This window comes from Mirounga leonina, unplaced genomic scaffold, assembly GCF_011800145.1.
Source record: "Mirounga leonina isolate KUSES-001 unplaced genomic scaffold, KU_Mleo_1.0 Mir_53, whole genome shotgun sequence".
Lineage (NCBI taxonomy): Eukaryota > Metazoa > Chordata > Mammalia > Carnivora > Phocidae > Mirounga > Mirounga leonina.
The window spans coordinates 8071913-8089848 of NW_023270807.1; the positions used below are offsets into that span (position 1 = coordinate 8071913).

Sequence of the window (17936 nt, forward strand, 5' to 3'; positions counted from 1 at the left end):
AAGCAAGGGAGATAATGTGGCTGAGATTTAAGAAAATCTATGGTGCTAGTGAAGAGACAGTGTTACACACATAGCAGGAATTGAATAAGAAGAGGGCAAAGTAAGTTTATAATGACTGATGAGATAAAGAATGGAGAAACCATCAGAATTGAGTAGGCATAATCAGATAGGGGATGTTCTTTTTAGAAATGAAGGTTTTGGTGACCATGGGGAGAACAGTTTCAGTGGTATAGTGAAAACCTGATTGGTGGTGATGGTGGTTGAACAATGAATGGGGAATAAGGACAAATGAGGACTGAGAGATAAGGCTCTCTCAAGAGGTTAGGGTGAGCGGAGAAGGGGAGGACCAAAAGCAAGCCTTTTTTTTTTTTTTAAGTTGTATTTATTTATTTGAGAGAGAGAAAGGGGGTGGGAGGGGCAGAGGGAGAGAGAGAGAGAGAGAGAGACTCTCAAGCAGATTCCCTGATGAGCAGGGAGGCTGACACAGGGCTCAATGCCACAACCTGAGAGCATGACGTGAGCTGAAATCAAGAGTCAGAAGCTCAACCGGCTGAGCCACTCTGGCACCCGGCAAAACCTTTTTTGTTTTTAAGTGAACAGATTATCAACACAGTGTATTCTGTGTTTGTAGAAAGCTTGTTCACTTCTCTTGTTTTGTTTTGTTTTGTTTTGTTTTCCAGAAATAGCAGTAAACCAGTTGGATCAATTGAGCCTAGAGGAGCAGTTGCTGGTTAAGTGTGCTGCAGTCATTGGTCACTCCTTCCACATAGATCTCCTGCAGCACCTCCTGCCTGGCTGGAATAAAAACAAGCTACTTCAGGTGCTGAGGGCTCTTGTGGATATACATGTGCTCTGCTGGTTCAGCAAGAGTCAAGAGCTTCCTGCCGAGTCAATATTAGTGCCTTCCTCTATCAAGATTATTGAACAAACCAAAGAGCAGAAGAAGAAAAAGTCAGGTGAGGAAGAGCTGCTTCCTTGTTCTTACCTGAACAGAGAGCCTTGGGTAGGGATATTTGTGTTCAAAAAGAACATCAATATCCTTTATCATGGGCCTCAGTTCCCTAAAACTATGGCTAAGAAATGGGGGGAAGTGATTATTTTAATCACAAAGGAGCCATGATTATAGTGAACGAATAACCTGTATTTTTCAGAATTGTTTTAATTCCAAGAATTTTAGCTCCTAGTTAACCCCATGTGTTAAATATCTGTATCTTGATTTTTGGTTCAGAAAATATTACCATAATCCTTTATTGGTTTCTAGATATAAATAATAAGAAAAAAAAGGATAAACTGTTCCTAATTTTAGAAATTTTTAAGGAAGATAAACACATCTGGAATTGAAACAGACATGAGCAAAGCAAGATACACATTAAATAGCTTGCAATCTCAAATTCTCCAAATGATAAAATTATGGCATAGACTACCCAAAGCACATATATTCCACAAATAATTTCCCTTTGACTTTGAAATATGTTTGGGCCTTATGTTTGAACAGAGCATTTCATTTTTTTTTTTTAATGATTTTATCGTTAGAGAGAGAACACGAGCAGGGGGAGCAGCAGGCAGAGGGAGAAGCAGACTCCCTGCTGAGTAGAGAACCTGATGCCTGCCCATGTGGGGCTCCATCCCAGGACCCTGAGATCATGACCTGAGCCGAAGGCAGACGCTTAACTGACTGAGCCACCCTGGCATCCCTGAACAGAGCATTTCTGATGATTTGATGTTTATAGTAATTTGTAGTAAAAAAGCTCAATTTAGGAGGAGCACCTAAGAAATCTACTCAGCGTACTTCTTTACCACTGACCATTTCTTTTCTGTGGTACTTTGTACAAGATATGGTCAATGTCACTCTCAGATTGGTGTAATATACTTTATACAGAGGAATTGTAAATAAAATTTTCTTATAAACTAGCAACATCTGATTGGGAATTTGCTACTGATAGCATAAAAGGCCTTTAAGGGAGACTCTCACTTAGATTTCCTATATTTCAGATGCTGACTCTCCTCTCAGTCTGCAAGAGGAATTATCTCTACCTCAAACAGAGATGCTAGAATTTGGAGTGCCACTATTACGGGAAGCTGCTTGGGAGCTGTGGCCCAAGGCACAGCAGATAGCCCTGCACCTTGAATGTGCCTGCTTTCTCCAAGATTTGGCCTGCCGCTGTCAGAGCTGTCATGGGGGGGACTTTGTCCCCTTCCACCGTTTTGCCATCTGTTCTGCTAAGAGCTGCAGTGGGATCTCCCGGTTCTGTAGTTACAAAGATACTGGCTCAGTACTAACACAAGTGATCACAGACAAATTGCAGCTGCCTTCTCCCCAAGGTAAAACCCAGGAAGCAGAAAGAAGACATGTGGGCAGCACTTCTCTGTATTCATGTACTTGGAGTTCTTCATCCAAAAGGTGGAATCTGATTAAGGGAGAAAAATAGGCAGAAAGAGCCATTTATCCCTGAAGCACCAGAAATAAGAAAAATGTAATTTCAGAGCTAAAAGGAACTTTAGAAATCATGCTTGTTTTGGTTGGCAGTCTTGGGCAAGTTACCCAGCCTCAATTAATTGAGGAAAGTAACAGTACCAATTTCATAGAGTTGCTGTGAGAATTGAATGAGTTAAAATATATAATATGCTTTGAATAGTGCCAGGCACACGGTTAGTGCTCAATACATTTTAGCTACTGTTGTTATTGTTGTTGTTATTATTATTATTAAACTCTGTACACATATATGGGGCCCCTGTGTGTATCAGATGCTGCAACTAGGTATTAAGAATACAAAATGAATAAGCATGGGCGAAAATTATCAGTTTTGGGGCTTGATGCAGACATGCAAATAGAGAATTCTGATATGGCATGGTAAAGGCAATGAAAATAGCATACCCAGGCATTGGGGTACCTAGAGAAGGAGCCATTGGCTCAGCCTGAGAAGTGAGTAGGGGAACACTCTCCCTTGAAGGAGATAATGCTAAAAGTGAGAATTCAGGGATAAATAGGAGTTGGTTGCTTGAGGAAGTTTCAGTTAGTGAATGGGTGTTCCCCAAAGCTGGTTGCCCTTCTACCACATCCTACACCCTCTTTGTATTAACATTTTCAGTTATTGGACAGCCCATTTCATTGTCAACAGCTGTTAGAAAGCTTCTTTCATCAAGATGAAATCTACCTTCTTACAACTTCACCAATTTTTCAGAGTTGTGCCTTTTTTTTTTTTTAAAGGTTTTATTTATTTGACAGAGAGAAAGACAGCCAGAGAGGGAACACAAGCAGGGGGAGTGGGAGAGGGAGAAGCAGGCTTCCCGCAGAGCAGGGAGCCCGATGCGGGGCTCGATCCCAGGACTCCGGGATCATGACCCGAGCCGAAGGCAGACGCCCAACGACTGAGCCACCCAGGCGCCCCTGTGCCTTTTTTTTTTAAGTTTTTATTTAAATTCCAGTTAGTTAACATACAGTGTAATATTAGTTTCAGGTGTACAATATGGTGATTCAGCACTTCCATACATCACCCAGTGCTCATCATAAGTGCCCTCCTTATTGCACATCACCTGTTTAACCCATCCCCCAACCCCTCTCCTCTAGTAACTATCAGTTTTTTCTCTATACTTAAGAGTCTCGTTCTTGGTTTGCCTCTCTGTTTTTTCCCTTTGCTCATTTGTTTTGTTTCTTAAATTCCACATATGAGTGAAATCATATGGTTTGTATCTTTCTCTGACTTATTTTATTTAGCATTATACTCTCTGACTCTACCTGTGTCGTGGCAAATGGCAAGATTTCATTCTTTTTTATGGCTAAGTAATATTCCATAGATAGATAGACAGACACATACATACCACATCTTCTTTATTCATCAATGGATGAACACTTGGGTTGCTTCCGTACTTTGGCTATTGCAGATAATGCTGCTATAAACATTGGGGTGCATGTATCCCTTTGAATTAGTATTTTTGTACTCTTTGGATAAATACTTAGTAGTGTGATTGCTGGATCATAGGGAAGTTCTGTTTTTTACTTTCTGAGGAACCTGCATACTGTTTTCCACAGTGGCTGCACCAGTTTGCATTCCCAGCAACAGAGGTTTCCCTTTTCTCTACATCCTCACCAACACCTGTTGTTTCTTATGTTGTTTATTTTAGCCATTCTGACAGGTGTGAGGTGATCTCTCATTGTAGTTTTGATTTGCATTTCCCTGATGACAAGTGAAAACAACACAAAGAAATGGCAAGACATTCCATCATGGATTGGAAAACAAATATTGTTAAAATGTCTATACTACCCAAAGTAATCTATACCTTTAATGCAATCCCTATCCAAATACCAACAGCATTTTTCACAGAGCTAGAACAAATAATCCTAAAATTTGTATGGAATGACCAAAGACCCTGAATAGCCAAAGCAACCTTGAAAAAGAAAAACAAAGCTGGAGGCATCACAATTCCGGACTTCAAGTTATATTGTAAAGCTTAATGATCAAGACAGTATAGTACTGGCACAAAAATAGACACATAGATCAATGGAACAGAATAGAAAATCCAGAAATGAACCCATACTTACATGGTCAATTAATCTTGGACAAAGCAGGAAAGAATATCCATTGGGAAAAAGACTATCTCTCCAACAAACGCTATTGGGAAAACTGGACAGTAAAATGCAAAAGTATGAAACTGGACCACTTTCTTACACCATACACAAACATAAATTCAAAATGAATTAAAGATCTAAATGTGAGCCCTGAAACCATAAACATCCTAGAAGAGACACAAGCAGTGACCTTTTTGATATCAGCCATAGCAACTTCTTTCTAGATATGTCAACTGAGGCAAGGGAAAATAAACCATTGGGACTACATCAAAATAAAAAGCTTTAGCACGGCAAAGGAAACAATCAACAAAACTAAAAGGCAACCTACAGAATGGGAGAAGATATTTGCAAATGACATACCTGATAGAGGGTTAGTATCCAAAATATATAAAGAACTTATAAAACTCAGTATCCAAAAAACAAAAAATCCAATTAAAAAATGGGCACAGACATGAATAGACATTTTTCCAAAGAATACATACAGATGGCCAACAGACCCATGAAAAGATGCTCAACATCACTGAACATCAGGGAAATGCAAATCAGAATTGCCCCTTCTTACATATTTGAAGACAGCTGTCAAGACCCAACCAAATCTTCCCTTTTTCTACTTTGATAGAAGTTGGTGTTGGCAGAGGAGAGGGATAAGGGAGATATGGGGAATTGTTGGTGGTAATGGACTAAAATCAAGAAGTTAATCTATTCTCTTAATGTCTGCTCTAGCTGTAACATTCTGATGACTCTGTGAAGGTAGACCAGTGACTTGGAAAAATTAGTCATTGGCTGACGAACTCTGGGCATTTGCACTTTTGTACTTTCCAAGGAGAAAGAGGAAAGTAACAGTGAATGTCCTAGTCTAGGATTGTGAAGAAATTACCCTATCATTCATAGTTAGTGTCAGCTTGAGATTACACAGCCTGATCAGTCTATATGAGAGAGGCTCAAGACCTTCCCAGCACGACCAAGCCCTGAGGACACTTCATTCCCAGATTCAGGGCCTCTGTGCGTGGCCATGCAGAAAGGTACTGCACACATCTAGAGGGCGCTAGTCACACATGCTATGATGTGATGGTGCCCCTGGAAATTGTGTGTTGCGGTAGAGCTGCCAAACTCCAGGTTCTTTAGTTACCTGAGTCTCAACTTTACCCTACCTTATTTGACATGGTTCCGCATTCAGAGAGCTGGTCCTTCTACTTAACGCAAGTCCTCCCTGTAACAGTTCTTGGGGACCCCCTTTCAATCCTGCCATCCGTGCTTCTGAGCCATAATGGTAACATCTCCTCATCATTCCCAGTTTTTGCTTTTTGATCTGTGAGAAGGCAGCTGCAGAGGAAGAGTCAAATCTGAGGGATAAGGGCTCTTTAAGGCCAGCTAGGTAAAGCTGAAACCCCCTGCTGGCCACTGTGACTCTAGTGGACTGTGGCATCTGGTGCACTCATGATTTTCCTCACTAGGTCTAGCTCTGTGGTCCACTCTCATCTGGTCAGAAATTCAATCCAGATATATTCAGGGATTTCTTCTATTAGAAGTAGCTGTCAAACCGGGTGGACATATTCTTTATTCATTTTTCTAGCAAATTGAATCGGGCTGGTTTGGGAGGTTTGAGAGGAGTTACTATTTGAATCATAAATAGTTGCCATTAAGGAATTTGTGATCCACCATTCTATTTTGTGTGTAGGTTAATATTAAACCTAAACTTACCATTTTAACAAGTGGGGAGGCAATTAGGTCATGAACTAAGCTTTGGAGAAGTAGTCAGGAATTGGAAATGTTCTCAGTTAATACAAAGATGGATAATGGAAGATGATATTTTTCTCCCTACAGATAGTTTTCAGTTCCAGACAAAACCATTCAGAAGTCAGGAGGCCTTCACAAGTGAACACTGCAGGTAAATGGAGACGCTGAGAGTGGGTGTAGGGGGCCAGGAAATGAGACACAGGTGACCACTGAACTGGGCCACTCACCTCACCTGCAGACCAGGAATTCCTCTGACCACCCAGGAGTAGTGACCTTTGTACTCAGTCCAGAGTTCAAGTTAACAGAGAATTGGAAAGGCAATTTGTGATTCTTCAAAGGGAAATTATTTCTTAGTGTTTAGGAAAAGCTTCATTTAATAACTCTCAGATGAACTGTACACAGAGCAGATTTTTCTCTGCTATAAATTTGCTTTCTCAATTATGTTTGATCCCAGATGATATTAAAAGGAATTTACATTTCCTAATCATGTGCCTCCTGGCTTTGTAATGCCTAGCCTATCGATTTTAAATGTCCCTACCTTGAGTTTACCAGCCACTCTAGAGTTTCCTGTCCTGCTTATCCAACCTAATTTCTTATGGTTTTCAAAGAAAAATCTGTACTTTACATGAATCATCCCCACACTCACCTGTATATCCCTGCTCACACAATTCCCCCTTTTTGAAATACTAAGTGGCCTCCACATCCTTCTATTTATCAGAGTGTTTACCATTCTTCAAAGCCCTCCTCAGTTTCCATCTTTTTCAATCATTCTGTCTCAGAGAGATCTAACCTCTTTTGAACTCATGGTGTTTGTGGGGAGTGCACTGGACTAGTAGAGAAGTGAGCTCTAGTTGTAGTTCTATTCAGTAGCTGTGAGGTCATTTAGAAGTCACTTAAGCTTTCCAAGCCTCAATTTCCTCAATGGTAAAAGGAAGGTAGTTTTTGCCTACCTGAAAGACAGGGTTGTTGTAGGATAAGATGGTGTTGTATAAAATCACGTTCAAATGTATTGTGACAAAGTTCAAATACGCTAATAGAGAAATGTATTATTACTTATTGCCTTGTATCATGTTCATGTTTTTATTTCACGTTGTTAGTTTACTCTTCAGGTGAAGTTGTTTCCCCATTTAGTCTGTGAGGTACTTAGATTGGCTTTAGGTTTTTAAAAAATTCCTTAGGGCTTTGACAGTATAGATCAGGTCCCTGACTTTCAAAAACTTATGGAGTGTTGGAGGAGAAGGCTAAACGTAGAATTGATGAGTCATAAAGGAAAGCTTCCTGGAAACAGTGGCTTGGAGATCTGGGAATGCCCCGAGAAGAGTGGCTGCTTTGTGACCACTCTCCATTCATCTTCTCTCCACAAAGAACAGAGGAAGAGTTCCTGGATCAGGTGAACAGGAAGCTGGCTCAGACCAGCCCCGAGAAAGACATGTTGACCACAAAGCCCTGTCACTGTGAGGAAATCCTGCAGTTAGTGCTCTCACCCCTCACCCAGCACTGTCTGGTCATCGGAGAAACCACATGTGCATTTTATTACCTGCTGGAGGCTGCTGCAGCCTCCTTGGACCTGTCAGATAATTACATGGTGAGCACGCTCTGCTCCCAGCCCCTGAGCTGAGCCCTTTCACTTGGGGAATTTGGTGGGGATTTCTTACTGTCAAGTCAGCTTGGGTGAAAAATGGAGCAAAGTGGAGAGAGAAAGGTCCTGGAAGGGGTTTAGGAGAAAACACAAAGTGGGAACGTGGTAGTCCAAGAGCACCAACCACTGCCAGCCCTGCCCCTGACTTGCACGGGCCATCCAGCTCCCTGTTTCTCACTGTGAACCCATTCTGATTCCAATCCAAATCTTGACCTCATCATAACCTTCCTCCGTCCTTCGTCCTCATCACACCACTAGGGTCGTCCAAATCCTAATCCTGTTTCTCCATCCCTTGTCTTGTTCGGAGGCCTTCTTTTATTTGAGGAAGGCAAGCAGTCTTCTGGGCCAGCCCTCAGCATTCTCATTTTTGAAAAAGCACAAAGTGAAGATCTGTCAGTTTGAGGAAGCCATTTTCTGCTGTCTTCGGTCAGAGGTAAAGTAAGGGCAGGGCCCTGAAGTTTGAGTTATTTCTCCTTGAGGGTTACCCTATTATTTCTTTTAAAAATCTCTTTTTTTTTGTATGCAATTGTAAATGTGATAATGTGCGAAAAGAGTTTACAAATTCAAAACATAGCAGTACATAATATGGAGAAAGTGAAATGAGCTCCATGCTGCCCCCAGCATAGTTAATAATGTGCAAATTCCACCAGATATACACACATAGGCATACCATTATTATTTTCTGTTGTTTTTTAAGTAGAATCATATTCTATATTCTCTTCTGTAGCTGACTTTTATTCTTAACAGTACAGACTGAACATTTTTGCATATTAGTGTACATCCAATCAGTTACAGCTGCCAAGTACTCCATTGTATGCTCATATCAAAGTTTAATCAGTCCCTTCCTCACATGCATTTAGGTTGTCTCTAATTTGAAATTTTTATAAGCATTGCTACAGTGAATATTCTTGTAAATATCTCTTGTTTCCCTTGTAAAAATGTTTCTGTAATAGAAATTTCCAGAGGCAGAAATGCTAAGGTGGGAGATAGGAATGATTGTACATTTAATAAATATATTGCCAAAGTGTTCATCAAAATTACACATCTTCCTTGACTTATGATGGGGTTACATCTCAGTAAACCCATGATTAGTTGAAAATATCATTTAGTCAAAACTAGTATACCTATCACAAGTTGAAAATGCATTTAATATACCTAACCTACCAAACATTGTAGTGTAGCCTGCTTACCTTAAACATACTCAGTGAGAATACTTACATTAGCCTACAGTTGGGCAAAATTATCTAACACAAAGCCTATTTTAGAATAAAGTGTTGAGTATCTCATGTAACTTACTGGGTACTCTACTGAAAGTGAAAAACAGATGGTTATACGGGGACAGAATGATTGTAAGTCTGTTGGTCGTTTACCCTTATGATCGCATTGATGACAGGGAGTGCATCCACTGCTGCCACCCAGCATCAGGAGAGAGTATCATACCATACATACATTGCTACCCCCAGGAAAAGATCCAAATTCAGAGGATAGTTTCTACCGAACGCATGTCACTTTGACACCATTGGGTGAAAGTCAAAACATTGTTATTTCAAACCATGGTAAGTCAGGAACCGTCTGTATATCAATTCGAATTTTTCCCAGTTCTTCACATCCTTACATCAGATGTTATCAGTCTGTTTTAAACTTGCTAATCTGTAGATGAAAGTTATATTGTGCTTTAATGTGTATTTCTTAATAAGGTACATTATTTTCGTATGTTTACCAGTCATTTATTTTTCTGTCAATTGCTTATTCATGTCCTTTGTTTAGTGGAGTACATATAAACTAATTTCAGGACAGCTGGGGGCTGGACATAAGGATGAAGGTGATCAAAAGGTACAAACTTCCAGTTATAAGATAAATAAGTCCTAGGGGTATAATGTACAGCATAGTGACTATAGTGAACAATGCTGTATTATGTATTTGAAAGTTGCTGAGGGAATAGATCTTAAAAGTTCTCATCAAGAAAAAAATTTATGTTGGATGCCTAAAACTAACATATTATATGTCAGTTATATCTCAGTAAAAAATCGTGTCATGCATCTTAAACTTACACAATGCTTTGTGTCAAATACATCTCAATAAAGCTAGGGGGAAGAAAAAGAACATACATCTGAAAGTCTCCCCACCCCCTAACCCCATCACTCAGCTACTATGTCCCTTCCCTGACATTATGAATCTTTATGTATTCTACCAGAGGGGTTGGCATACGTAAATGTATATGGTCTCCCCTTTCCTTTGTTATACACAAATAGGAGCTCTCTATATTCCATTCTACATCTTGCTTTTAAAAAAAGTAATATACCTCATAGGTTATTCTATATCATAACAATTTCCTCAGGGAATGAGATTTATATAACAAGTAGAAGCTCTGGGGAAAGCATGCCACAAGACACTCTATTTACAAAGGACATAATGGAGTAAATTTATTTATTGTGTAAAAATAACTCAGGACAGCTCAGCAACTTTTCCCAGCCTCACTACTATTAAATCAACAGAACAAATGTGTTGGGATAATTATCAATTTATACGTAATGACTCCATAAAACCATGGGGGATGTTTTGTTAGAGAGCTGAGCTTTAAAATTTAAAAATAATTAAAATGAAAACTAATTTCAATGTAAACCTTAAGATAATCTGGCTAGGAGAGTAAACCTGATGTGTATAATGCCTTTGAATGCCAAAGAGAATATTAGAGTTTTCCATAGTATTGTATTATCTGCGTTTCAATCCAGAGGTCTTTGAGTAAGTTTAAATAATTATTTCTTTCCCTTTATAAGAAGTTATTGTGCAGTCTTCCTAAGATTGTTCTTGAATCACCAGACTTTATCACTTTCTTGGAGGATTTAGTCTTAAAACATGAAGGATATGATAACCTCAGGGTAGTTCTTCAACTCCTACCCCCACATGCACAGTGGCAGCACAACCTATTTAAGGAAGACAGATAAGGGATTTGGTGACATTTCAGATCCTTTCAATGGCATCTGAAACATCTGGGTCTCTGCTGCATGACAGTCTCATCTCAGTCCAGCAGCATCACTTTCCAAATCACAGCCTTCTTACTGACAAACATGTGGGAGATGGAAAAAGAGGGTGTTTTCTCCACAATCCTATTTTCTCATTCCTTTACCTGCACATGGCCCTGCTGGTGCTCGTTAGTATGGCCAGGCCCTGCTGCAGCTCTCTCACTCTAGCGCTTCAGCAGCCCAAGTACTAGCTCCAAATGACCAGAGCCTCACCCGTAGTACTCTTCCCACATTTACATTACTGTTTCTCATTTTCCCATCTCCAGGTCTGTTTCAACATGGGACAGATCACGTTGGCCAAAAAATTGGCCAGGCAAGCCCTTCGACTGCTGAAAAGGAATTTCCCTTGGACCTGGTTTGGTGTCTTTTTCCAAACATTCCTGGAAAAATATTGGCCTTCCTGTTCCCTAAGCCAACCTCCAAACAACCCTAGTGAGAAGTGAGGAGCCTAGCCGAGTCATCCCGTTCCCTTTAGGACCACAGAGAACTAAACTAGGACTGGGCCTGGAGTGTTGCCTCTATTGACCTCTAAGACTCCTCTTTCAAGCCTATAGCACTTCCAGTTCCTCTACCTTACTCTCTGAGCCAATGAAATGTAGCAGAGTGAGGACTTCTTTTGTTTTTGAAGCATGGTGTTACTCTGTATTTTTCAAATAAAGATACATATTACCCTGTCTCTTTCAAATCAAGATATACATATGTATGTGTGTATACATGTGTACACATATATACATATATGTATCAATATTATTTCTGATATACATACAAAGTATTAAATTGCTACCCAATTATTGAGCTATAATAATTTATAGGAAATATATTCAAAATAGCAATTCAAAGAATGAACCTTTTAAAAACACTTCCTCGAAATTTTTCAATCAAGAGGGATGATTTGGGACGCCTGGCTGGCTCAGTCAGTAAGAGCACAGGACTCTTAATCTCAGGGACGTGAGTTCAAGTCCCACACTGGGCCTATTTTAAAAAAAAAAAAAAAAGAGGGATGATTTAAAAAGGCTTATGGGGATCCCAGGAACATGTCTGAGTTTGAAAGTCTGTAGATGGCCCTCTGATGAATAGATTTGGATTTTTGTGGTGAGGGACAGTGGGGCAGTGGTGCAGACTAAGGGCATGCTAAGCGCTCTGTGCTTCACAGCAGTAAGAAGAAGCTGGCAGTCCTGCAGCAGCGGGTCCACTGCCTCTCCCTGCTCTGGCAGCTCTATAACCTGGACAACACAGCCAGCAGCCGCAGGTTTGCCTGCCTCGCCACTCTCATGCAGAAGAATTCTGCTGAGGAGTTTGCAAATGAAGCCCAGGTAAGCAAGTCCTTCCTTTCCCTCCGGACCTCACTCAGAAACCTAAAATGCTAAGGAGAGAGATTCCTGGGTTTAGCATGACTCCACAATAACCCAGACTCTATGAGACACACTGATCATATGTTTGAGCAGCATTTCTCATATTGCAGTTTTTAGATGGGTTTTCAGGTGTGGCTGTCTGTGAGTTCCCTAAACTGAATGTCAGCTTTGGTGTGTATATTCAAAAGAACACTTGACGAGTGGAGGGAGGTAGGGAACAGGTCATAGCTTTCATTGGATTCTCAAAGGAGTCCGTGAGCTAAAAAAGGACTTGAATTGCTGACTTAGGAAAAAAGAAGGAAGGGAAATATCTTCCTAATTTTAGTGTCCATCTGTCTGTCTATCTTTTTTATCCATCTGTTCAATAAATATTTGATGAATACCCATTATGTGCCAGGCACTGATCTTGGTTCCAGGGAAACAGACAATAGATCAGTGAAATATATGGAATGTTAGTTGATAATAAGTGCAGTGGAGAAAAATTAAGTGGAGGCAAGGGGCCATGGGGTTCTGGGAGCTGGGGGATGGGTGCAGTTTTAAACAAGATGGCAGGGAAAGCCTCAACAAGCAGGTGACATCTGGGAAATATCTGAAGGAGATGAGAAAGTAAGCCATATGGCTATCAGGGAGAAGAGTGGACAGGCAGAAGGCACAGTGGTGCACAAGTCATGCTGTTCGTGTTTGAGGGACAGTGAGGAGGCCAGCGTGACTAGAGGGGAGGAGACAGAACCAGGAGGTGAGTCAGAGAGCCAGGAGAGGGTGGATGGCAGATGGCGTAGCCTTGTGGGCCACTCTACGGGTTTGGACTTTTACTCTACAGAAGATGAGAAGCAAGTGGTAGGTTCTGAGAAGAGGAGTGACAGAGTCTACTTATATTTTAATAGGATCATTCTGTCTGCTGTATTGAGAATCAACTGAAGGAGGCAAGAGAGGAAGCAGGGAGGCAAGTTAGGAGACTATCCCAGCACTACAGGCAAGAGATAGTTGGCTTGAATTGTTGTGGTGGCAGAGGAAGCAGGAGGAGTGGTCCTCTGTCAAGCGAAAACTGACAGGATTCACCAAATGGATCATTTCTGGGATGGGAGAGAAAAAAGAGTCGGGATAATCCCAAGATTTGCAACCTGGACTTCTAGATGGATAGAGATGCTCTTAATTGGGATGGGGCAGTATGCACAAGAAACAGATTTGGGAGAAGACTGAAGCCAGGCTTTAGACATGTTTAATTTGAGATGCCTATTAGACATCTAGATAGAGGTGTTAGGTAGGCAGCTGAATATATGAATAGAAATACAGGGGTCATCAGTGTGTAAATGGTATCTAAAGCCATGAAACTAGATGAGCTCCCCAAGGGAATGAGAAAAGGTCCAAGGACTAAGTTAACAGCTCCAATGTTAAGAGGTCAGGGTCATAAGGAGAAATCAGCAAAAGAAACTGAGCAATTGCCAAGAGAGTATGATGTCCTCAAAACCTAGTGAAGACAGTATCTCAAGAAGAGAGTCATCAATGATGTCAAATGTGCACATACTTATAATAGACATCTAGGCAGCAGTTCTGAAGAGTTCTAAGGAACAAGTATCAGAGGCCTTCATTAGGGAAAACATAGAAGTACAGTTTGGCCAGTGTCTTGAAGGGCAAGTCTGGGATTGGAGAACAAGAAGAAGGGCAGGTAGAGAAAATAGTTTGTTTAAAGATCAGGTGGTGGGAATGATCAAATTAGAAGTGTGGGGACAACAAGGAATGTGTTTTCATAGCAGGAGTCGGGGAGAGTGATAGGGATACCAGCAATCCCTGGTCAGGTGGGCAACAAGGCACCATAGTGGGCTCTTATGCAGGAAAGGGACAAGATGGAAGTGTAGCGTGTATGTACAGTCAGAATATTTTGCCCCGTGTTTGTTGCCCCACAGGTTGTCTCTACCTATGTGGCCCTATCCCAGTTCTCCCAGAATATGGGTGACAGAGACAAGTGGCTGCAGTGTGAGCAGATGGCCATTCAGAAAAGCAGCCTGTGTTGGTTCTCCAGGGAGGGATTATTGGCCACAGCGCAGCTCATGCAGGCCTTGGCCTACACCAAACTCTGCCTTGGCCATCTTGACTTCTCCATCAAGCTGGGTAATGGGGCTTGGAGCTGGTGGGCCTAGGGCTTTTAGAGAAGCCAAGTTCACCACTAGGCCTCTCACAATGCTCTTTGACCTCCTTAGGTTTTCAAGCTCATGAGATATGCAGACACCTCAAGAAACCAGCTCTGGAGAATCTGGTTCTCTCAGTTCTCTTCAGATCTGCTTTTCTGAAGAAGAAGTATTAAGATCATTTTCTGCCATTTGTATTTGTTGTCTAAGAGGGGAGGGTATGGTCTCCCAAAGAAGTTTGAAATGGAGAGGGAGATGCTATTCCATTTCTTACAGCCAAGGCTGTCTTTTCTCTAGTCATTCCAGGAAGCATTGTCTTTAAGTGTGGGGTTTGGGAGTGGAAATGCGTACTCCCCCTCCTCCTCCCCTTCCCCACTTTCTCCCCCTTCTCCTCCTCCTTCTTCTGCTTCATTTCTCCGCAGGGGGTAGGTAATTGCAGTAGCTCAAGAAAGAACCTGGAAACTGGCTCAGGCATTTTCCCACTTCCCTTGCTTAGAGGCAGGTCTGATTGCAGGCACAGATACTTTCTATATAAATAGAGATAAGGCAAGAAGATCTAGGGGATGTTAGGCTACTTTGGAGATGTAAGATCCTCTCCTCTCCTCTACCATCCTCCCCATGCCCTAGCTGGTCCCAGTGGCTCTGTCTCTTGGCAGATTTGATCTATGTGTCCATGTGCTGGAGAGTCAGTGGGCGCTCATTTCCCAGGGTCGTGATGTCCTTGGCCTGGCCTGCTTCTATTCTGCTTGCTTAGATCTGCTGCTTTACGGAAAAGGTAAATTTTGTGCAGGGCTCTGCTATCTCCTGAAGGGTTCAGATAGGGCCCTGTGTTTGGAACACGGGTAGTCATGAGCCTCTCCCTTGGGCATGGTTCCTGATCCTAGCCCCTGATTTCTTAAAGTCTAAGAACCACATATGTGACTCAAGGTGTCTGCATTTCAGATGTTGTCTGCTCCCCTGTACCACACACCTTCTATACCAGTTCCTACACTGACAGCTGATCCTAGCCTGGTTACCTTCTCTATCCACAGGATTGCTATGTCGGCCCTTTGGCGAGTGTCTACATTTCATTCAACACTGTGAGCACAGCTGCATTCTAAACTCTCAGAGTAATGTCATGCTGGGGGTCCACTCATCTCTGGCCATGTGGTAATATGGGGTACCAGAGTCCTATTGGTGGGAAAGGGTAGAAACTTAAGGACACCATGGGGTCATTTAAGCTACTGCCTTTTACCCCTCCAGGCAGAGCTGTTCTGCATCTCTGACTTTCTAAAGACCTTTACCTCCCATCCCTCCCATCTTATTAGAAGGGTTCTTTTTATCCCTGAGCAGGTTTGGGCCCATAGGTTGAAGGTTACGTTTAAGGTTACATTTAAGTGCTGGATAACCCACGGTCTCCATTTCAGTCTCCTTCACGTGAGTTAGTAGCCTTGGCCACTGGCCAGCATCACAGTTCTGACTGTCCAGGAGGTCTTAGAGCCTTAAAGAAGTGATGATGGCTGTGTGAAAGAGCTGTGGTCGTGAAGCAGGGGATGGAGCTGAGATTCTTCCCTCCAGGTTTGCCCAGGACTCCCAGTGGAATCTGTTTGAGCACCACTTCTCCAAGGCTCGCCAGTTGGTGAAAAGAACCAATGCCTCACTATTTGGTTCACATGGCTTTGTCCGATTCCTGGAGTGCCATGTGCTAGTGTTACAAAAAATGCCAGAGGGTGTCTTCATGCATACTCCCCCAGAGACCCGCAGCCAAACCCTCAAGGTACCCACTTCTCTCCTGTCCTTCACCTGACACCTAAGTTCTAGTTTGATCTGCAGTACTCTTCCTGCTGCCTGCATCTCTCCCTTACTCTTTTCCTCACTGCCTCTGTCTCTCTTTCCCGCCGACCAAACTTTTTTTTTCTCCACCTGGAAAGCCTTTCCATTTACCTCATGTACCCTCCTAGGTATTCTTGCATGTAGACCAGGACCGGATACCCTGACTTTCTTTTGCACAGCTACTATCCAGTACTGTTAAAATGTTAACATTGAGCCCTTCTCAGTAGACCCACAGTTTGACACCTGTCCCTGCAGCCCTGCCTTCTGCGTCTAAGGCATTCCAGTTCCCCTGTAGCTCAAAATCAACTCTCTGGGCCTGCTTTGCGATGAGTCACTCCTCCCTGCCCCCTGAGCCCTGAGCGAGTATGCTGAGTGGGACTGTCGTAGACCTGGTGGAGTGGAGTATTCGTCCTTGAGCTCACGGACTTCCCTCTCCTTTCAGTACTGTGAGGAGTTCTTCTCTCGATGTGTAACCTGCCCCGTCTATCACCAGTGGGTCTCTGAACTTAAAGCCTCTATAATGAGATACGGAAAGAGAGAATCCATGTCCTCGACCAACATTGTCAGACCTTTTGACACCTGCTTGACCAGGATTTGGATAGAGGGAGAATGCTTGGAGGAAAACAATTCCTTTGGAAGAAATTTGGGAATACAGAGTGAGCATTCGTTCCTGGAACCCTTGTCCGAGTGATGTCCCAAACAGGCTCGGATTCTTACAGACGGTCAGAGGCTGCTCCAGAGAAGGGACGCGTAGCTAAAAGGAGTTAGTCCTTGCTCCACAGATAACGACCATCCTCTCACTAGCACCAGCCCCAGCCCAGACAGACAGGGCCCCTTTATTATTAAGCAGTATGGCCCCTTCTCTCAGCCCTTTGTTCCAGCATCTGTGACCCGTAGGCATAGAGAGTTCCTCCTTAGTCCAGCTTAAACAACCGGATTGTTTCTGTGGAGTAGCTGGACGGTCACTAAGGGAGAAGGAAGGCCTTAGAATCCACAGTGTAATGTCCATGAAGGTAAATGACAAGAAAGAGAGGAAAGAATACAGTTCCTTGCCCCAGAGCCCACCAAATCTCCTCCTTTTCCAGGGCCGTGAGTTAGATTTGTAATTGCTGAGGACATTCTTTGAGGTTTGTGATCTTCTTTATGTTCCTGCTTTCAGGATTTGACAGAGTGGCTGATGTCAAGGAGAATAAGGATGAAGAAGAAATTAAAGACTGTATATGTTAAAGAAAATCATCTGAAGGGACCATGGTTCTCTTGTTGTATATAACACAAAGAAATGACCCAAGTTCCCCTTTCTAAGATACTGTATAGTGTACATATTTAATATACTAGCCTTTTACAGTCACCACTATCTATAGCTTTGTCAAAATAAAAGCCTATGTTTCTGAAGCATGAAACTTAGATCTTTCTTAACTCTTAACAGTCATTGGCACAACTGAGGCAGAAATTAGAACCAGCGGTAGACTGGAGGCCTGGGAGGCTTTGAAATGAACTGATTGCTTCTTATGTAAGGCAATATCCATTAGCAGATAGAAAACACAGCCCTAATACAGAGGTTGTGGCTACTTACAGAAAGCCAGCAATATGAGTACTTTGATGATCTGTTGGCACAGATCTCTTGGTAATCTCTTTGATGATCTCTTGCTAATGGACTCCTAAGAAGTCAAGGAATCTTTT

The 17936-nt window shown here is 42.2% G+C and overlaps 1 protein-coding gene across 8 annotated transcripts in view; it reads left to right on the forward strand.

Moving 5' to 3' along the window:
- The window catches only part of LOC118001457 (adenylate cyclase type 10-like), a 43916-nt gene extending 26260 nt beyond the window's left edge, over positions 1–17656 (forward strand). The window contains exons 19-32 of one of the 8 annotated variants that reach the window (XM_034991567.1): positions 681–956; positions 1993–2322; positions 6392–6455; positions 7670–7889; positions 8251–8376; positions 11233–11405; positions 12120–12279; positions 14223–14427; positions 14517–14613; positions 15101–15219; positions 15476–15593; positions 16002–16200; positions 16699–16912; positions 17416–17656. In XM_034991567.1, coding sequence (XP_034847458.1) covers positions 681–956; positions 1993–2322; positions 6392–6455; positions 7670–7889; positions 8251–8376; positions 11233–11405; positions 12120–12279; positions 14223–14427; positions 14517–14613; positions 15101–15219; positions 15476–15593; positions 16002–16200; positions 16699–16912; positions 17416–17483 — 2369 coding nt within the window. In that variant the 3' untranslated portion in view covers positions 17484–17656. Of the gene's footprint in view, positions 1–680; positions 957–1992; positions 2323–6391; positions 6456–7669; positions 7890–8250; positions 8377–11232; positions 11406–12119; positions 12280–14222; positions 14428–14516; positions 15313–15475; positions 15594–16001; positions 16201–16698; positions 16913–17415 lie in introns of those variants that run through there. The other 7 variants (XM_034991568.1, XR_004676701.1, XM_034991569.1 and 4 more) reach the window with 7 other exon arrangements.
- The last annotated feature ends 280 nt before the right edge of the window (positions 17657–17936 follow it).